We start from the raw sequence: 22,266 nt of genomic DNA, 5'->3' as shown, positions 1-22,266 counted from the left end.
ATCATAGTCCTATTACTTATCATAACTCTTATCATAATTTATGCTTCGACAAATCCTACACAACGACGACGTTTAAAATTGTCACCTGAGAATTTCTTACCTCGTATGCAAAACTGATAGACGCATATACGCGTAACGTGGTGTTACGAGGAAATTGCAACAGCCATTTAATTACGATATGAAATATTTCATTTGTTAAAAGTATTGAACTGAAAAAATGGTGCCGCAGAAAAAAAAAACAAATTAAATATTACAAATACGGTTAATCATTAAATCTATCAGAGATTATTATTACAAAGAGATTAAATATTGAATATATGCGATTATGCGATGACACACACACACACACACACAAACACACAGGTTTGTTTAATCAAAAGCACTACAAAGTGTATAATCAAAAAAATCTTCATAAAAATACATTTTAAGTTGAAATTTCATATTACGAAAAACCGTACTTACATTTACCACCACTATTTACGGCCTTTTATCTATCAATAGTCTGTTGTTTTTTTTTTTTTTTTTTTTTTTTAGATAATTATTTATGTATTATTTCAATTTAATAGACGAATTATTTGCTTAGTTATTAAACTTATATACTACATACACACAAACATTATCATTAGTAGGTGTTTTCATTACTATTTAGTTTGATCGTATTTACTCTCTTTATGATAAAACTCCCTACTACTACATGGAAGAGAATAAAAAATACAAATAAAAGATAAGAAAATCCCGATTCTTTGGTTAATTCTAATAAAAACAATATATCACTTAATTATCGCTCCTATATTGTGTTTTTACAATCCAACTTAAACGTTATATGTTGTTCCTGCAAACACTATTATGCGATAAGGCTAATTGTTAACATTTCAAGTATCTAAAACTAATTTGATTAGATGATCATCAATTATTATTACAATTTATAGAAAATATTGATCGTCGATATTAGAAAGAAAACATTTCCAAATAAAATCTTATTATTGATATTAGATTAATATTTATAAACGTCAGATCCAGTGTTAACACTTTTAAACACAAATTACAAACTGTTTATCGAGATTACGTTGAAAATTTTGCGCAAAAATGATTAAAATTACATTGCTTTGATATTTTGCTCGCGCGATATTTATTTAAACAAAGACGAGTAGTAATAATTGAAGCCATTCATTGTACACATCGATTATAACTACACTTTTTGAAAAAAAAAAATCTAAAATTTAAGTATCAAAGCAACTTGGTTTTAGTTATAACTATTTAATATTTATAATAACTTTTGTGAATAATAAAAATGAACACCATTAAACGGGAAAATTTCGTTTGACCATTAAAAGAAATGTAAAGAACAATGTACATTATTTCATCACATTTTTCAACTTTTTGTTTTATGGAATTAATCGATGTGTGCATTGAACGATTCAATTGCAAATTTAATATTAACAGAAGAAAAAAGTCAAATACAAAAGTGCAAAAAAGAATTCAATTTCCAATGCATTCTGTTCAAATGTAATAATAAAATATCATTTGTTTAAAATACATATCTATTAAATGTTATTCTTGTTATATACAATTTATATTATATTAATATAATAAGTCCTATATATATATATATATATGCAGATACGAAAATATAATAATCTATTTATTCAACGACGATCATGTAATTAACACAATCGTTTCTTCCTTAACAACTATTTCATTATTATTTTTATTTCAATTGTTCATTCCTAATAATATAAATATGTTTTTTTTTTTCATTACGTTTACATTATAGATTATTATAATTTACGAACTAATAATTAATGAAGAATCTCTACTTTATCGTTGTATATCCATCGTTTATATTAACCTTTGCTTAGCACACTTGGTCCGAAAAGACCACCCAGATCATTTTTGCAACTTGAATCATTTTTCTCAATTGTTCAACTTTAATAATTTTTTTCAACATATTTCCATTTAATTTAAAGCTATAAAACCTATATAGTAAGTATTAAAGAAGTGTCAAAAAAATGTTGAAAGTAAATCTATGCAATAGTTAATTATTTATAACAATTTGTCTCGCTCGGGTCCAATGGACCCGGGTGTGGTAAGCGTGTGTTACTCAAGGAAGGGTGGTAAGCAAAGATTAAAATATTATGAACGCAATAAAGATCGTGGCATTTTGCTATTTTTGCTTTAAAGTAAAAAAAGAAAGACATAAACTGATTTGGCAGTAATTATAACGAAAAGAATAATATACGCGGTAATGAATTATTTCAGATCTTCGAGAGAGAGATAATTTGTTTTCGTTGGAGAACAAATATACGTAGGAAAATATACGCGTATCTATATAATAAAATAAAAAATAAAAAATAAAAAATTGTTGCAATAACGAATCACGAAAGACGACCGATTTCGCAATCGAAAATAAATCATATTGCATACAAATGATATAATGAAGCTCTTCGTGTATAAATAAAAATGGGGGGGGGGAGAGAATAAAAAAAAGCAAAACCTCTCGTTCTTGTCGAAAAAAAAAAAATAAAAAAAAAAAAGGAGAGAGAGATAAAAAAATGCGCACAATTTGAAACGATCGTTTCGTTTAAGTACTCATAGGTGTAACACGTCAACGACAAAGACTAAGTGAAACCATAAGTCAATTAAGTCAAACACATTGGACTTTTTGGGAAGGGTTGAAGGAGAATGAGGAAAATTAACAATAAATTATTCTTAATAACTAATGAAGCATCAAGAGAGACATATTAATATCGAGAACGAAATATCGAGGATAAAGAGGGATGATGAGACGTTTGTTTGTTTGTTTGTTTTTTTTTTAAAGATCGGTAACGGGTCCTGTAAGATTCATACAATTGTCGTGTAAATTAGTTAGTTTAGAATCAGTACGATTAGTAGTATAATTTTTGAATTTTTTCGTGCTAAGATCCTCGTCGATGTTTAAACCAATCTCTTCGTCTTCTTCGAAGATGCCTGCCAAGGACGACGCCGACGACGCCGACGACGACGACGATGACGACGACGACGATGATGACGGAAGCGGGGATGAATTTTTCAAAACACGACATCGTTTTCCCGTAGAAGTAATATCGAACTGCGATGGGCAGATGGTAGACGAAGGACGATTGACGGAAGAAGAAAAGACACGTTCCTCTTTGTCGCCATCGTCGTCGTTGTTGTTGTTGTTGTTGTTTACGCTGATCTCCTTTGCCTTTTTTCCTAGATCGTCCACCAGCTTGTCCATTCTGACAAATCACGTTTCATTTGATTTTTCATTCGTTACGTTCTCATCCGTTCAAATAGGACCACCTCTAATCAGAACCGATCAAGCACCATCAAAATATTTAGAAGCAAGCAAAGGAAATGTGCTGATATAAAGCAGTCCCATGTACTAAAACTTAACAACAACAAAATAATAATAAAAAAAGTCAAGAGAGACGGAAGAAGAATAAAGAAGAGAGAAAGAGGGGGCGAGGGGAGGGGAGGGGAAGGGAGGGGATCGTGCAAAGATTTGTGCAAAAGGTGCGTAAGAATTAGAAAGTCTAAAAAGACTTGTATGATTACCAAACAGCGAGAGATATGCAAGTATATAAATACTTACTTACATATGTGCATACGTGCATACGTGCATACGTGAAGTAGCGTAAGAAGACGTGTAAACGTAAACGGTGAAGGAAAAGAAATAAGGAGATGGGGATAAGAGAGAAAAAAAAAAAAAATCAAAAGAAGACGATATTGGAGAGACATTCCAAGCAATGTACGTACGTACGTATCATTCGTTTTTCCCGAGAGTACGCGCAAATTAAAATGTAGACTATTGCGATCGTTTAAAAAAGAAGGAAATCATAGCAATTAAAAATAAGGAAGAAGGATCGATACAGGTAATAAAAGCTTGTGAAATAAATCCTGTTGAATATGATCGACGTAATCTCGGGTAAAAAGGAAAGAAAAAAGAAAAAATAAAAAAAAAATAAAAAAGGTATAAAACTAGGAAGAGAGTGCATGCACGAGGAGTGTATGATAGAAACCTACGTGCTATTCGACATGTACATAGTAGTAGCCTCTAGCAAGCCCTTTGAAGCCCCCTTTTGCCCTCGGCGATACGCCGACGAGTGGTTTGCTTTTTTGTCGGGCCCCGCGCGTACGGAACCTAAATGTAGGCGGTGGTGTAGGTGGCGCGTGAAGGTGCTGTCAGGACTCTGGAGGTCAGGATTCCCGCTCCCGAGCAAAGATCTTTTGGTACGTTCTCGAGGACGAGCAGATCGCGTTGTTGTTCTTCCTTTTCTCTCTTTTCGTTAACGATCGGGGAGGTGTTCGAAGGTGTCGTCGACCAAATGGAATCTTCTTTATTATCATCGGTCTTTCTCGCAGCGGCTGTTTTTTCTTACGAGATCTCTTCGATCCTTTTCTCTGGTTGGAACTGCTATTGACATTGGTATTGGTTCCTCCTCCTCCTAACTTTTCTTTTTCTCCTCCTCCTCCTCCTCCTGCTCCTCCTGCTCCGGCAGCTCTCGTTCTCTCTGCCTCGTCGATTTTCTCGTTTCGCCGATTCTCTTGAACCGATTCTAACTGTTCTACACTTTCCTCGCTGTCAAGCGAAAACAACGGCGAGAGTTGTGGCTCGGTTGGAAGGACGGTCATTTTGTCGTTTTCCTTCCCCTCGTCTAAAGACTCGGCAAATAATTTTAGAAAATTGGTCTTCTTCTTCTTCTTCTTCTTTTTCTTCTTCTCCTCCTTCTCCTCTTCTTCTTCTTCCTCCTCCTCCTCCACCTCCTCCTGCTGTTGTTGTTGTTGTTGTTGCTGCTGCTGCTGTTTATTATCGCGGTCGAGAAGACTTCGGTAATACTCCGAAGATCGAGAACGGAGATCGGAGACGACGGACGTGCTGGGAATCGAAGAGGAGATGGCGGGAACAAGGTTGCAGGTCTCGGTAAGAGCGGTACGCACGGGGGTGCTCGTTATACGGGGCGTTTCGAAAATTACAGGCGTGACAGATCTTGATATCGCATTTACGCACTTTGTCCCGTGCTTAGTCGTTCCATCGGTCAGATTCCTAGTTGCTAGTGCCTCCTGTAGTTCCCGTCGCAAGGCCAAAGTCTCCTCCTCGAAAGCTGCTATCTCTCGGCCCTCGTTACTATCCCGGAATAGAATTGCTCTTTATTACCGTACCGGCCGTCTATCGTTTCTTATCACAAACTATTATTATACTTTTAACGTCCGATATCACAAACAAGGAGTGTCCGATAGAAAACAATATACCATTCTCGCCTGGTCAAAAATATCCAACGATAATCCAATTTATATTCATTATTATGATCATTTATTTAACCGTCAAAATCAATCATTCATTCATTTTCTTTTTTCGCGATTTATGTAAAACGATGTTATACGTATCGTAGGACTTGACGAATACGAGAATCGCTCTAATAGTTATGACAGATAGAAAATAATACTATATGAAATTTTGTAAAGACCTCTTTCCTTCATGAAACCCTCTTACCACACAAGAAGCATCTTTTCATACGTTAAAAGGTAAGACAAAGCAGCCACTCACTTTGAGCTCGACTTCAATATAGCTACTTCTTCCTCCAACTTGGATATTCGTCGTTCGCTTTCCTCCTTCTCCTTCACGAGCTTTGATATTTGGCCCTGAACAGGAAAAAAAAAAATCATTTATTTTTATATGTTTCATAAGAGAGAATGATATAAACGACGATAAAAAAGAATAATTTATAAAGACACGTCGTTTGTACTTTTATGATTTATCGAAAGATAGAAAGAAAATTGAACGATTATAAATATCGTCGTCGTATTTTATTCTATCGCAACGAGCATCGTCCATAGTTAACTGAACTACATTTACATCAACGACAATGAAACGCTCCCGGAGGTTCAATTACGAGATTGCCAATAGGCAAGCGGCATGGCGGTGGCCGCCATCGCTTCGGTTGATGAGGCTAATGGATGGTTGAAACCTGAGAAGACAGGGCAAAGAGGGGAAAAGAGGACGAGGGAGACCGGCTCTGACAGCCGTTAAGTGCCCCATCCTCCACCTTTCTCCACTCCTCAAACGCGTCCTTCTCCAGGCACCTCCCTTCTCTCTTTCTCTCTCTCTCTCTCTCTCTTTTTCTTTTTTCTTCTCTTTTTCTCTGTCTCTAGCATTCATTCGTTCACTATCTCATCCTGTCTCTCTCCCCCATGTGAAACCTAATCACTTTTACCACGTCACGGATATTTCGTATTATGTCTACATTAGGTTCTCCGATATCAACTGCCAGTCAGTTAGAACGTCAATATCTCCCTTTGGTCAGGAATAAGATCATTCTTATGACGCTACCCTTCCTTATCTCTAAACGTCCTTATAATCTCACTTCCCCATTTTATATTTTATCTATTTTATATAAATGAATTTGAACTTGTTCCAAGAAAATATTCTTCAATCATATCGCTTCGAAAATTTCAATCAATTTTCATCTACGTGTTATATCAAGAAGAAGAAGATAACTTTGATCAAGTATTTAACATGGAAAAGTAAATAAATGAGGTAGAGATAAATTTTCTTTTGTGTGAAAAACCGAAGAAAATGATGAAGTTTTTACGCTTAAAGTTGGAAAAATACGACCATAATCATCTGATAGAAATTCGCGTATACGTGATAATCGGAGGGAAAGGATCGACAAAAAAAATGAACAAAGGATCTTGGAATCACCTGGCTATCCTAATCAAACAGACCGTTTACCAACACATAAGTAGTATATCTACAATAGTTACGTGAAAGATCGAGTGACTAAACTTTGGGAAAAAAAAAATAATTCTATTTTAGTTATAAATAAGATAATTCGAAATTTGCAGTATTTTTACATGATCTATACTTGTTACTCTAATTGCTTTATATTTTATTAATTAAAATTTTTGTAAATATTAAGTGATACACACACCTTTAATAATTCTATATCCATGGATCTTTGATTAGATTTCTCCTCCATCATAGATTGTATTTTTGTCACTAATCCTTCCTCGCATATTTTGTTTGCTTCCCTGATCTCCCGAATAAGATCTATAATCATAAGAAAAAAATAATTGTTATTGTGTATTTTGGTAATTTTCTTTTTTCTATAACTCATTCAAAATCGAAGAAAATAATCAAATGTTACCTGACAACATTCCTGGTTGATAATCAGAACTATGTTTAAATTCTGAAAATTTTAATTTCATCGTCTCCAGTTCGAATTTAGCCTCGCTTAATTCCTTAAAAAGTTGGCTATTAGTTTTTTTAATTCTGCCATCTAAAAAGAATTTATCACGAGACTATATTTCATACTTTTTTCATTTTATACAATAATGTATTATTATTATTATTTAATTAAATGAATCTGACCTGTTCGATGAGAGATAAAACCAATTTGTTACTTCGACCAATAGTTGTAACAGAGCTACTGCTGTCACCGCTATCCGAATCTTCGTCCTGGTTGTTAACGGAAGGTTCTGTAGGTCCCAAACCTGGATCCGAATATCTTCTATGTTCTGAACTAATTTCATCTTCGTTAATTCCATTACTTTTATTGGCAACTGGCGGTAAACTAGCATATTCTCCATTTTGATAAGATGACAAGATTGTCGAATTATTTTGATGATTCTCTTGCAGACTTGTATATCCACTAGGAATAACCGGAGGTTGTTTTGGATGAAATTTTTGCTTCAGTCTAGCATTCACATTTTGAACGCCATAAGGCATCGGTTGATAAAATCTGTACATAGTTGGAAGCGAGACAGGTTCCATGGTGTAAGTCATTGGCATCGGTGAATAACTGCATACGCTAGGATCTGACATAGCTGCAAAAAGACGTTGTCCATTGTGATTTGGAACATGTGATTGAATTCCTGGTTGCCATACAACTTGAGGATATTCCATGTTTGACATAGCGTTGCTGCTTTGATCGTATTGACTGTTGTTCACCCAGTTACCAGACGTATTATTCTTCTTATTTGTACGTTTTTTACTTTTTCTACAATAATACAATTAATCATTATTTTCGTCATTGTTTTCACACATTATATACAAAATCTCAACTTTTTTTTTACATAACCAAACATGCAAGCAACATAACGTAAAATATGCAAATGATTAAATTACAACTTAAAGAAATTTGTCATTTACCTGTTCTCCATTTTAACTTCCAGTATAAATTCTCTGAATATTATATTGCGCAAAAACCTCGTGACACAGAGAATAGTGAAAAGAAAATTCAACTCCTAATGAACGTAAAACTTCAAAACTTGACGTTTCCAATGGTATATGGCACAAAATAATTTAAATAACAAATGTTGTCACGACTCAACGATAGTATCAATTTCTTCATCTCGTGCCATTATTGTCACTGAAGAGATTCGTTGTTTAAAAAACATCATTCGCATAATTTACGCGGTAATTTTTCACTGTGTGCATTCATATCGTATAACCATTTTGATAAAACAATTCCTTTTATTGCCACAAATAATGCGAAATATTATAATAATCCGGAAAAAACTTGATTCTTGCTAAAAAAAATATTTGTTAAATATTCGTATGGAATTCAACACTGGTATATAATAATCGAATAAGATAATATAATTTAAAACCTTAGAGAGGCTAATCTCATGCAAGAATATAAAGTTTCAATTGCATAGAAATGTCCCGTAGGTGCGCTGCGGTCGCCGATCTTACTGCCATCTAGTGGTCGATTTATCGTACTAAAAATGACAGTAGCGTTTATGTTTACCGTTCCGGTATCACTTTACGGGTAAAACAGTGTTCGCGCGTGCATTTGTTTTATTATTTATCGTAAACATAATTATTTTCTTCTAAACATGGGTAAAAAGGATAAAAATAAGAAGAAGTTAAGTGGTATGGTTAAAACGGCTATTAAAACTGAAAAGAAATTAAGTGCTAAACAGAAGAAAGAATTAGCAGCTCTTGGAGAGGTTAGTTTTAATTGATTTCTTATATTAACAAATGAATGTATTAGAATTACATTACTATTTATAATTTGATATTGAATTAATTATTGGATAACTTTAGGAGGATATAGAAAAGGTGATTGCCGATATTGAACGAGAAGAAGCTCGTAGACAACGTGTCGTAGAAATTGTAATAGAACCACCGTCACGTAGGGTTAATTTTTCTTTAGTAGCTCATCCCTTTAAAGATGAACTTATTATGTTTGGTGGAGAATTTCACGATGGTCAAAAGGTTTTATTTCATTACTTATATATTAAAGTTGTATTTGCACATCAACACAATTTTTCTTTAAATAACAATGTTCATTTTATCTAGACAACCGTGTACGGTGACTTGTTTACGTATAATTTAAATAAAAAAGAATGGACAGTAATAAAAGCACCAGGAGCACCACCACCTCGATGTGGTCATCAAGCAATAATTACCTCTACGAATAAAGGAGAGATGTGGATCTTTGGTGGAGAATTTTCTAGTCCATCTGAATCACAATTCTATCATTACAAAGATTTATGGGTTTATAGAACGGGAGAGAAAAAGTGGGAAAAAATAGTGTAAGTTGTAAATATCACAAATTGTAATTTATCGACACGATTTTAATCATCTATAAAATGTTTATTTAAGATCTCCTGGTGGTCCATCAGCTAGAAGTGGTCATCGAATGATTCATATGAAAAAGAAATTAATAGTATTCGGAGGCTTTTATGATAATCTTAGAGATTGTAAATATTATAATGATATTCACATGTTTAATTTGGAAACATATACATGGCACAAAATTGAATGCGCTGGTAATTTAATCAAATTATTTCATTATAAAATAATAATATTTAGTATAAAAAGAAAATGATCATTTAGATCAAATTTTTCAGGAAATCCACCAGCACCACGTTCCGGATGTATAATGTTACCGGTGTCTGAAAAAGTACTCATTTATGGTGGCTATAGTAAAGACAAAATAAAAGCAGAAGTCGACAAGGGACAAGTTCATACAGATATGTTCTTATTATCTCAAGATAGTAAGAATATTTCTATACTATATTTTCTAAGATTATTAGTTTTATCTTTTCTAAAATATATGAATTTTTATTGTAGAGAATGATCAAACTGGTCTTAAATGGAAATGGGTATTAACAAAACAGTCAGGTCTTAAATGTTCTCCTCGTTGCGGTATGACTGGTGTTTTAGTACAACCACATTTAGCATATGCATTTGGTGGAGTTTTTGATAATATAGATGATGATGAAGAATTACAAGGAACATTTTATAATGATCTGTTGTCGTTAGATTTAGAAAAATTTCAATGGCACGAAGGTAAACAAAAAAAACACTTCAAAAAAAAAATGATCTAACTTATTGTAATTGAAATGTAATTGTTTCAAAATAATGTACATCGTGTTTTAAATTACAGTTACATTGACTGGTAAAAGAGAACAACCAGGGCAACGTAAAAAAGAGAAAGCACAAAAGGAAGATCAAACGGATGAAAGTAGTTTGCATGAAGATAAAGAAAGTTTTAATAATCGTGAAAATTCAGAAACAGAACTAATTGATTCTAATAAACCCGTACAACCACCAATAATTTATACCGACGAGGATGACGTATTTACAGTAAGTCTTTTTGATTACTTTTATTTATTATGTATGTATTAAAAATAATGTAAATTTATTTGTTCTATTATATCAGTTAACAGTTAGTTCAAGTGCACCATGCAGCACACAGACAAATAATACGGGAAAAGCTGAAAATCTATTTGTTCCTTCGCCAAGAATAAATCCTGGACTTGTTGTAAAAAATAATATTTTATATTTGTATGGTGGCATGTATGAAGTCGGTGATAAGCAATTTACTTTTAATGATTTTTATAGTTTAGGTATGTCAAGTGTAAATATTTGAAAAATATTGTGCAATATCTAGATAAATATTAATAATATGTATGTATATTATAGATTGTCGTAAAATGGATGAATGGAAAACTATAATACATGATGATTTATCCTTACAAGAATGGAATAACACAAGTAGTTCTGATTCAGAAGACGATGATGATGGTGATGATGATACAAACAGTAATTCGTCTGATAATGAATAACGTAATTATTAAATAGATTTTCTAGATTTATTTTATAAAAATATTATTTAATAAATTATCTTTTTAATTATCGTAGTCTTAAATAATTATTATAAAAAAAAATAAATAAATAAAAAGAAAAGTAACAAGTTTTTGTCATAAAAATATATATTTTTTATTAAATGAAAGATAAGACATAGATATAACAATACATATAAAAACATTATATAAAAAAAATTTATCTAAATTAATGAGTATAAAATATAATTTGTAATTGCACAATAATTATTCATATATATATATATATATATATATATATTTTTATATGCAGCTTTAAAAAAAGGTAATCTGAAATTAATTATTATCGACTCATTATTTATCCAAATGATAAATATTAATTCGATTATTTATTATAAATTTATATATTATTATCAACTTTGAATATAGTATTTATTTTTAACCCGTTACAAATTATACCCTAGTTCCTAAAACTTATTGTTTTGATCTTAAAAAGTATTCCCAACATAAGGATTAATAAAGAAAAAAATATTCGTATCCATATAACCCCCGTGATTATCGATATATGAGTTGTTTTTCATCGGAAATAGAATTATAATCGAGAACGAAGTAAATCGATTTTGGCTGCTGCATTTTTTTGTAATGCAATTAATTTCATAGCAAAGGCTATATTACCTTGAAGTTTAATTTTACCTTGAAAGAATGCTTTTTGTGGATTTAATTTTCCCGTGATAAAATCAGTTATATCGTGATCACTGATGGTAAATATAATATCGGGTTTACTTTTACCATTTAATTCAACTGATCCTTTGCCTGTTTTAGCATTTATCACCCAATATGCTTCTGCACCTCCTGGTCCATTTATCACCTTAACTCCATAAATTCCACGAGCTTTTTCTATCAGACCATCCTGATCTTCTTTCATTGCAACTTCGAGTAATTTAAAAAGTGGAGCAGCCTTGAAGGAATTTGGATCAACGCTGCCAGTTTTGTTCTGTTTAACAGTGCCAGAAGATTGAGGTGAAGGGGCAACAGCATTTTTCGCGAGATTAGGTGCGCTATTAGGAAAGCCTAATTTATATAAAGCAACTACAACAGCACCGCCTAAACCTATATTATGTTGTAATGCTAATTTCGCTCCTTGCACTTGTCGTTTTCCAGCTTGTCCTCGAAGTTGCCAACAAAGTTCTGCACATTGAGCTATGCCCGTAGCTCCTAAGGGATGTCCTTTGGAAATTAAACCACCGCTAGGATTGATGACATACTTTCCACCATACGTATTGTCTCCAGAATCCACCAGTTGTCCACCTTTGCCTGGAGGACAAAGTCCTAAAGCTTCATAAGTGATCAGTTCGTTGGTTGAAAAACAATCGTGCAACTCTATTACATCTACGTCTATCGGTCTATACTTGGTTATCGTGAAAACCTTTTCTGCAGCATTCTTGGTCATATCGTATCTACAAACAAATATTACTTATTATAATAGTTGATTTTTCTTATAATAGATATAAAATAACAGAAAAATAATGATATCTTTAATACCCAATAAGTTTGATGCAACTATTCTCTGAGAATGTGGATGGCAAGTCAGTAGACATTTCCATAGCTAAAATTTCTACTGCTTGTGACTCTAATCGATGTTTACGAACAAAATCTTCATTAGCTAAAATAGCAGCTGCTGCACCATCAGAAGTAGGACAGCATTGAAGTTTTGTAAGAGGTCCAAAGACATTTGGAGATTTCATTATTTGTTCTAAAGAATACTTTTCTTGAAACTGAGAATATGGATTGTTTACGGAATGTAAATGATTTTTATAAGCAATTTTTGCAAAATGTTCAGCTTTTGTTCCATATTTCTTCATATGTTCAAGACCAGCATTTCCAAACATTTGAGCAGTAATTGGTCTTTCATTTATTTCTATAATAAATAATATATTACAAATTAATATATAAATGTGTACATCATATAAATATGATTTATAATTTACCAGCAATATCAGCCATAACTTGAACATGTTTCTCCATTGGATTTGTACGATCAGTGAATTTAGATGTCAATGAACCTCGTTCCATTTTTTCAAAACCAAGAGCTAAAGCGCAATCAGCATTTCCGCTTTCTATGATTTGCTTAGCCAACATTAATGCAGTTGATCCAGTTGAACAATTATTATTAACATTATAAATAGGACAACCACTCAATCCTACTTCGTAAATAGCTCTTTGACCACAAGTTGAGTCTCCATAAACGTATCCAACGCAAGCAGCTTTGATATTACTGTATGGAACTTTAGCATCTTTCAAAGCATTGTTTAACGCTTCTTTTGCTAATTCTGGATAATCTGATCCATCCTGTTTTCCAGGTTTCTCAAATTTAGTCATCCCAACACCGATCACATATATTTTACCTTTGGGACCCATCTTTCTTAATTTGATATGACAAGTGTTAAGAATTTAATATCAAAATATTGATTAGTCGTCTTTTTCCTGTAAATAGTAATAAATACTAAGTGTTACTTCTATATTAGAATTCAAATAACCCTGAATTAATTATGTTATCAAATAATAAAGACTCACCCAATTTTTGATCAAAGAATGAAAACTACAAATCGATTGAAGTTGAACTTTGAATCGGTTTCCTAGTGAGATTTCATTATCATTTTAGTATGTTAATTATATGCTAGAAATGACGAAGCAGTTTTAAGATTATTTAATAAAAAAATTTAACATACATTTCCTTTATTTCACAATACAGTTGTAACAGATATAGTGAAAAGCAAGTGACTATTGGTACAAAGCAGGTTTACAGTAACGAATCATTAATCAGCTTTAACAAGAATCTTACTACACAAGTAATCAATTGATATTGTCGAGATGTTAATTAATTGAAATATTTCAAATGTTTATCTACAAAAACGAATGAAATTATTAATAATATATAAATTCATATAAAAAGTAATACAATTGTAATCAAATAAATATAATATTTACAATTGTTTAAATCGTATAATATGTGGGTCATCATTTCCTTTGGAAAGTGCCATATTTACGCAACAAAAGGCGCCACAATTTGAATCAGATGTAATACATTGAAAACAATCCCGTGTAATGAAACTTCATTTAATCGACAAATATTCTACGTATAAAACTTCTAATATGAACATTATTACGAAAATATAATTGAATAATAGGATTAATAATCCAAATTGATAAATTCCATTGATTTTCGTAATATTATATTTAAAATTACGACCATATATTAGGTAGATACAGTTTAGTTAAGATAATACATGAAATTCGAATAAATTAGAATCTTTGTTTAGATATACATCGATTATTATTGAAGAATATTCACGCTTCCAGTGAAATATTCAATATTCAGGAGCAATTGTACCGATCGTTGACGTATTTTGCCGAGCCTGATACGCATGTCTTGAGAAGATCCTTTGATAGAGGAAGGGAGAGAGAAGATAAATGGGGGTAACGATGATGGCGAGTGGTAAGAGGATCAGATTCGTTTGGAGACGTAAGAGGGACATAAAAGCATAGGGGGTGCGGAGCAGTCAGTGCGCGGCGGGGTGCGCTTCCCGATGCAGGTCATGATTTTGCTCCAGGTGAACGTGTAACGAAATATCCAGAATCCATTCGACAACATCAACGAGACTCGTGAATATATATTTAAGAACGTTGCGTTAGCAGTGCATGGGTGTTTCAATAATATTATATCTTTATTTTCGCTTTAAGTTTATTTTTTTTTACGAACAACCAAAAATAATATATATATATATATATTTATACATGCATGAATGGCACGTTATCCCGTCCTTTTTTTCTATGTTAAATAAATTTATTCTATATATATTTATATTTAATGGCAAAAATTGTGGGATTAGGATTCAGGGGATGAAGATGTAAAGAAATTGTTCAGCATGTAGTACATACGTATGTATGTACGCGAGAAATACACATATGGGAAATAAAAGAAGAGATATTTTTTTGCTGTAAAAATGAAGTCAACATTTTACCTATCTGTCGCAATATTATGTTTTTTTTTTTTTTTTATCGAGAGAAATGATACAAAATTTACTTTGGCATTAGTGTTATTTTTCACAGATACGCGTATTTTTGCGATATCTCTTTGCCGACGATCTGGCCGAATGCATCTGTACTACCGAAGCCAAGTAAATTATTGCACTGGAAGAAGGAAATTAAATATGACGTTGCTTCACGACTATGCTTTCTGGCGAAAAACACAATTTTTCTGTCAGCAAGAAAAACCGGTTAATGGTGGCCCAACCATCGATTGCTCCGTTATACGGTACCCGTACGTAGCAGCATGGCTCCACAATACAGGTAGCGATAATTTACATTTTTTAAGACAATTTTTTGTATTTTTTTCTTCGATATATGTAACATATATTTGTATATTCTCGAACGAACAATGTCTATTATAACGATCGATAATTATCTTTCGATTTTATCCAAATTTTCACATATATGTTTTTCACAAGTCCGTTTACGTTCCATTCGTAGAAGAACCTTCAAGGATATCTAATTTTTGTTTGTCCCGAGTATGCGTAGGATAGAAACTATATATAAATATAAAAAGTAACATATATAAGTTATATGCTTCAAACTCTGCAACAGTTGAAAGTAAGCTTGTTGCGTCAGCCTGTTGATTACAAGTACTTGAGTTCGCATTTATATTTTCACGAATTATGAAGCTTTTTATTCCACACGTTTATCCCGATATTAATGTTTAAATATACAGAACGTTTCGAAGTGGCAAAATTAAATGACAACTTTAATATCATAATGTTATTGCGTTGAAGGCGCCTAAATGTTGTTCATTTTCAGTTAGAATAGAGACGTGGCTTAGATCAAGTCATTGAAGAATAGAGAAAACTGCAACAGGTTCTTGAATGTTTCAATCGTAACTAGTTCCTCGATAAAACATATACTTTTTTGTATTTTAGCTTTTATTTCGATGGGATTAGAATTTTTGCCGATTGTAATTTTTATCTTCCTTTGGCTGCAAAGGAGTACGCTTCGAGCTGTTTAAAATCAATAGCAAGGTTAAAGGCCTCTGCACACCGAAAGTATTACGATTTATTTGTTCTATCAATCTTTTGTCATTGTCGCATATAAAGGGGTTGCATTCAATCTTAGAAATCTTAGAAATATTCAAAGTATCCTATATACATATGTCTCTTCCTCAAATGTCTTCTTTTTCATATGTATGATCATTTTTGATGAAATCGTATTCGTTGTGTACGGACCTTTTCCTTTAAAAGAGGCTTACATATAGTGCAATTGTTCTATTTGTTGGAAATAGATATAAACGATCGGATCGTTAAATTTCTTTTATTTATTCTTAAACATTATTTTCGATAGATTAGATCGATTGAGGCACGCAAGAAACATGGAGTGTAACATTTTCTCAATGGAATAGCAACCACCGACCGGTTTATAATTAGAGGAAAATTTTACTAGGTCACACTTCGATCAAGCGGATGTTCGAATAATAATGCATTTATTATTTTAATGACATAAGATAGAAATTGCAAATGATAGCACTCGATTAATTGTATTATTTCTTTCATCGTCGAGGATCGATAGTCCCATTTTCCCCTTCCTCTCTTTCTCTCTCTCTCTCACCCCCGAATATACTTCGACTTTAGTTACGTCGATCTGCCAATTCGAATTAGATTTAATTTTATTGAACATATTATGACATTTTAATGGTAGATCTTTCTAATCAGATTGAACGATATTTAATGATAGTTGATTACTGAATTGAGAAGAGAATTAGAATTTCGCGTGGTAGTTAAATAAAAGACGGGGCTTTCTTCATACTCCCTCTTATCTCACTTACCCTTAGAGTGGAACAACGGAGGACGTATAGAGTTCGAGTATGAAAGGGAACAGTGTGAAAAGAGGGAGGTGGTAACGAGCCAGAGACCAACTCGAGCCCACTGACCACTTGTCCAAGATAGCTGCCGATCGATCAGGCTATCTCATTATTGTGAAATCTGCTTACCGTTCGTGTTTATATACTCGTATACAAACCAGTTACTCTTAATTGAACATCAATGATTTCCGGTTTATCACATTTTGCAATACTTCTCTTGAAAAACTCGAGCAGAACTATGTTGAAATTCTATACACACCCGCTAGATCTGATGCGAGCTCAATGAATGTGCTTCGCCGAGAGTTGTCGTGTTTTTAATTGTAAATTTTTATTTCGAATCAAATATGAATGACAATAATATAAAAATATATAATTTTAAATATATATATGGTAGATTCAATGATTGGATTTTTTTTTGTTCTTCAGACAAATGGCTACAGCACTAGGTCCCGTGTGCGGTTACTATTTGCCTATTGTTCATTGAATTTTCCATCTTTCAAATTATACTTTTTTTATGTTTAGTCTATAATAATGACACATTTAATAATTGTTATTATATATTGTAACAGTAATTTCCTCAATACGACAGCTTTCGTTTATAACAATTATCATCCAATGAAAATGATTACATCGATCTGATCGAGTTTGTTAATTGTTTCCGATGAAATGATTTGAATTTATTAACTATGCGATATCTTGAAACCGATAACACGAACAATATCGAGAATGAAAATATTTAGGAAACGTCGTTGGAAGATATCTCGACAAGTATACGTATTATTTTGATTGGAAAATAATTGCAGGTTATCAACCTTCAACATTCACCGTATACTCATGGAAAATATCATGATAACACGTGAATTCAGTGATTGCGGAACGAGGATTACCATCTTCCATGATATTTGTGTATTATCTACCGATGATGTGTTTCCGAAGAATGGATCCATCCAGGATTTGATCTGTTCGATCTTGTGGATGATGAATTGTTGGGAATTCGGTAATCGTTCCATATATGTTAAAAAAAAAAAAAAAATAAAAAAAAATAAAACAATTGGTCTTTTTCTCAAAAGTACCATAATAACATCCTCGAGAATAATCAACATCGTTAATCTCGTATCATTTTTCTCTCCTATGCATCAATGATTTAATATCAATTGCTTTAAAGATGATCAATACGAACAACTTGTCATGATTTTCATTTGCAAATGAATATTAAAACGAATCCATTCGCACAAAATTATTGTTCATTTTGAAAAACATTTCATTTTTCTTTTGGTCTTTTTTCTTTTTCCATATTGCCGCAAAAGTCTCTTGAAAGTTATTTACAAAATAATAATCAATTGCCTTTCGAAACTTCTCACGTAATTTTTGATTAGTTTCTTCTTCTTCTTCTTCTTCTTCGATACCAACTTTATTTTTGTCTCTTTTAATTATTATTCTGTTGCTGTTTTAGATGCAAAGATATTTATGCTTTGAAGATTATATAATGTTATCACGAGAAAAGAAAAAAAGCAACAACAAAAAACAAAATGAAAATATATCTCATTTACCGTTGTTTTACCAAACATCGACGAACAAAATGTCATCATCCGTTAATTATCATGAAACAAAATTATAGAAATTTTACGAGTTACTTTCGTTGCTGATGTCAAACGGAATGGCCGCCACTGTGAATTTTCAATCGATATCGTTGAATCAAACGAATCTTAAATACATATATACATACAATATTAAAGCTTTTGTGCACAGAACAACTGAAAGATAATAATATCATTTTGTATTCAAAATTGAAGAATCATAAATTATAACTTGGAATATTATTTTTGTTAATCTCTGTCTCTTTCGTATTTTTTTACAGAACAATTTGACGATCGGTGATGAAGAGGCTCTACCCGAAGAAGCTTCCACGTTGCTGTCGGTGCTTCTAGTCGGTTCGCCAAACTTCATATTTCATTTTTCCAAATTTATTTTCACTATTTGAGGAATATCCTATATATTATAAATATAATACGTTGCGCAATAATTTATCAACCAGCTAAATATCCCAAACCCCTTTTTTTTTCATTTCCATATTCTCATCATTTGAAATAATCGTAAATCTTGTAAAACGTTTTCAATTAGAGGTAATCTTTTTCCGATAAGCAATCCAGTCGTGGCCTACTTTAAAAGCTTTATCATAGCTGTCAGAACGAAGAAAGGATTATTTTTGCACGACAATAGAGAATCATTTTATTATTCACCTAGAGACTAGAAAATTTTGTCTATGTATGTTGAAATAGAGAATTCTATTGCGCATCGTAAGTAAGAATGAAAAGAAAAAAAAAGATAAATTATTATTTAGAAATTCATTGAATTTCAATTGATTTTACAGATACGTATCTATAATTAACAGGAGAAAACGACAAAACGGTTGAGAATATTATTTATAATGAAAGTATATGACAAATGTATCAGAAATTGTTCTTTATTCATCGATTTTTATTTGAATTTTGCAGGATTCCTGCTGCTGATACTTGTATTTTTATCAGTCGCTGGCAATGTCCTAGTTTGCGTAGCAATTTACACTGATCGAGGATTGCGAAGAATAGGAAACCTATTTCTAGCATCCCTCGCGATTGCTGACCTCTTCGTCGGTTGTTTGGTGATGACATTTGCCGGTGTAAATGATCTTCTCGGATACTGGGTCTTCGGCACGCAATTCTGCGATACTTGGATCGCTTTCGACGTTATGTGTAGCACTGCCTCTATTTTGAATTTATGCGCTATATCTCTCGATCGTTACATTCACATCAAGGATCCGCTCAGGTAAATAAACATTTTCTCTTTCGAAAAATGAAAAATTTGGTTGTATATTGAATTGTATATATATATATATATATATGTATGGGTAGATACGGTCGCTGGGTAACCAGGAGAATTGCAACTGCTGGGATCGCTGTTGTGTGGCTATTAGCAGGTCTCATTTCTTTCGTGCCGATCAGCCTGGGTCTTCATAGAGCAGATCAGTTCCTGGTTTATAATGATGGGAAAGAGGTAACGATAGTGCAAGACTTCACAATCTGCGACCAAAATAACTTTTGACTATTGGGACATCGATTATCTCTGAAAATACAATACTCATGACAGAAGGATACGGGTTAAGCATCTGGAACGGATATGTAAGGGGATCTCTATAGAGATCGCGTGGTAGAACAATAGGAGTAGGCATACTTACAAATCATTGATCAACACTACAAGAATCTCATTCAGCCTTCTTTCGAATTCGGGCGTCCGAGTAAGTGATAATCATAATCAAGTCAGTAATCTCTGTTAATTATGAAGCGCAGCCTCAGTTTTCGCATTGAGTTTAGTTATGTGCAACGCAAATAATATGCCATATTGTATATTCACGCCTCTAAGAGCGTGCATGCGCAACAATATGTTTCCGAGCGCCGCAGTTCGAGCGATTTTCAGCTATATACAAATATAACATATATATATATATTTAACGGTCTACACGTGAGAGTGGTATCCACACGTGAAAGAAAAACAAATATAATCATAATCACGAAAATAATCGTGTCAATTACGGATATACATATATATATACTTGAAAAATCTATCTTCTAAATCCAGCTGGCATAGCTTTACGTAATAAGAAATGGCCTTAAGGCATGCCCTTTGCCTTGATATACGCTTTAAACGCACAAACGAATGCTTTACTATGCTGTATAATCAAATGTGTCCGATTGATCGATTATATTGAAGCTAACGAACATGTGTCTCATATTTTCTGTCGTGATACCAACGATCATTGATTCAATTATTATCCCGACCACAATATTGGTACACATATATATATATATATATATATCCGTTAGAAATATTATCTTACTAAACTATCGTTTATTCTTTTTCTCAGGAACATCCAACATGCGCCCTGGACCTTACCCCTACCTACGCAGTGGTATCCTCTTGTATCTCTTTTTACGTTCCTTGCATGGTAATGATCGGAATCTATTGCAGGTGAGGATCAATGAACGATTTACACGATATTTATGCATAGAATATATTTGTTCAACACGAAGAAAGCGTGATCTAAGTTTTTCCTAGTTTAAAAGTAGAATAAAGTAGCAAAGTAGAACATCCGTTAACTGGTTCAATAGCAATAATACACTGTAGATAACAGGTAACTCTCTTTTTCGTTATTAGACTCTATTGCTACGCGCAGAAACACGTGAAAAGTATTCGTGCTGTCACGAAAATACCGGAAGTATCTGTAAGAAAAAGCTTTCGTACAAAGAGTCGTTACAAGCCACCAAAACCTCAAATGAAGTCAAAACCGACTAGTCCGTATCACGTATCCGATCATAAGGCAGCAATTACCGTAGGCGTTATCATGGGCGTCTTTCTTATATGCTGGGTTCCATTCTTCTGCGTTAACATTGTTGCAGCCTACTGTAAAACCTGCATATCAGTGCAAGCATTCCAAGTATGATCGTATTTATTAGACATTTGATTTTGTTCTTGTCACTTGTTTTTGTTATTGCTCGCTTGAATTTTACACAATTTGAAATAAAATTTGACATCAGGTACTCACGTGGCTTGGCTATAGCAACTCGGCCTTCAACCCGATCATCTACAGTATCTTCAATACAGAATTCAGAGAAGCATTTAAAAGGATCCTAACGAAGGGTGTGCGTGCTCGAGGAAATCAACCTTCCACTAGTGAATGTGGTGAATTTCGATCTATAGTGATACAGAAACACAATGGCTCTATGATCGAGTGTAACATCAGTCCGAGATCGAGCGCAGACAGTTCTCACGTTGGGGTTATAGCTCAAGTGCATCGAGACACTATAGCCAGTGCAATATAAAACAAAACAAAATATTCAATATGGCTTGCGTGAAGACACTTTGCAAAGAAGTTTTACGTTCCTATGGCCTCGTAAATACATGTATATCTATTATAACGAGTATTCGGTTATTTTCCAAAGGACCATCGGTGTCGAGAGGAGGAAGCGTTTTTGTCATTTAAGCTCATTCGTGCAATACGACAATCGTCGGAATTGTCTCATTGCTAATATTTACGATTACTGTAATTCAGGTGCTTTTTTTTTTTTTAAACGAACTCCGTCTACGTCGGGCCTTGGAAAGAAAAATATTTAAAAAAAAAAAAAAAGAAATAATAAAACAATCGATATATATAAACCTATTCACAAATATATACGCATATGCATGTAAATGCAATTTCTCTTGGTCGGAGTATGGATCTTAAATGAAGAAGAAATTTTGTTCAA

The 22,266-nt window shown here is 32.9% G+C and overlaps 5 protein-coding genes across 6 annotated transcripts; 3 read left to right on the top strand and 2 right to left on the bottom strand.

Annotated features, from left to right (window-relative positions):
- Positions 1-3,738: 3,738 nt before the first annotated feature.
- On the bottom strand, positions 3,739-8,623 carry LOC107070210 (uncharacterized). The gene is given in 8 exon segments (XM_015328184.2): positions 3,739-4,371; positions 4,374-5,128; positions 5,549-5,643; positions 6,933-7,051; positions 7,149-7,262; positions 7,265-7,280; positions 7,373-8,000; positions 8,153-8,623. Coding segments are annotated over 8 exon segments (1,965 nt in total). The 5' UTR covers positions 8,164-8,623; the 3' UTR covers positions 3,739-4,144.
- An 82-nt stretch (positions 8,624-8,705) lies between these two features.
- On the top strand, positions 8,706-11,153 carry LOC107070211 (kelch domain-containing protein 4). Its single transcript, XM_015328186.2, has 9 exons — positions 8,706-8,955; positions 9,053-9,223; positions 9,308-9,543; positions 9,614-9,780; positions 9,862-10,008; positions 10,085-10,303; positions 10,401-10,600; positions 10,677-10,863; positions 10,940-11,153. The coding sequence occupies exons 1-9, from the start codon at positions 8,842-8,844 to the stop codon at positions 11,080-11,082; spliced, it is 1,584 nt and encodes a 527-aa protein (XP_015183672.2). The 5' UTR covers positions 8,706-8,841; the 3' UTR covers positions 11,083-11,153.
- A 262-nt stretch (positions 11,154-11,415) lies between these two features.
- On the bottom strand, positions 11,416-13,862 carry ScpX (Sterol carrier protein X-related thiolase). Its single transcript, XM_015328190.2, has 4 exons — positions 13,654-13,862; positions 13,068-13,563; positions 12,622-12,997; positions 11,416-12,536 (listed from the first exon to the last, which is right to left on the bottom strand). Exons 2-4 carry the CDS (start codon positions 13,495-13,497, stop codon positions 11,672-11,674), a joined length of 1,671 nt encoding a protein of 556 aa, XP_015183676.1. The 5' UTR covers positions 13,498-13,563; positions 13,654-13,862; the 3' UTR covers positions 11,416-11,671.
- A 1,427-nt stretch (positions 13,863-15,289) lies between these two features.
- LOC107070215 (dopamine receptor, D1) lies at positions 15,290-18,950 on the top strand. Its single transcript, XM_089170207.1, has 3 exons — positions 15,290-15,429; positions 17,791-17,984; positions 18,846-18,950. The coding sequence occupies exons 1-3, from the start codon at positions 15,413-15,415 to the stop codon at positions 18,863-18,865; spliced, it is 231 nt and encodes a 76-aa protein (XP_089026333.1). The 5' UTR covers positions 15,290-15,412; the 3' UTR covers positions 18,866-18,950.
- Positions 17,983-22,163, top strand: Dop1 (dopamine receptor, D1). Of its 2 annotated transcripts, XM_015328199.2 has the most exons (6): positions 17,983-18,918; positions 19,483-19,792; positions 19,879-20,020; positions 20,889-20,992; positions 21,179-21,458; positions 21,559-22,163. In XM_015328199.2, the coding sequence occupies exons 2-6, from the start codon at positions 19,632-19,634 to the stop codon at positions 21,841-21,843; spliced, it is 972 nt and encodes a 323-aa protein (XP_015183685.1). In that variant the 5' UTR covers positions 17,983-18,918; positions 19,483-19,631; the 3' UTR covers positions 21,844-22,163. The 2 variants fall into 2 exon arrangements, with proteins under 2 accessions (XP_015183685.1, XP_089026323.1); XM_089170197.1 differs by lacking the exon at positions 17,983-18,918 and having other exon boundaries at positions 19,342-19,792.
- Positions 22,164-22,266: the final 103 nt, after the last annotated feature.

Source organism: Polistes dominula, unplaced genomic scaffold (genome assembly GCF_049000335.1).
Source record: "Polistes dominula isolate Pdom_NZ unplaced genomic scaffold, Pdom_raw_medaka contig_15, whole genome shotgun sequence".
NCBI lineage: Eukaryota > Metazoa > Arthropoda > Insecta > Hymenoptera > Vespidae > Polistes > Polistes dominula.
This window is presented reverse-complemented; position numbering and strand designations above follow the sequence as displayed.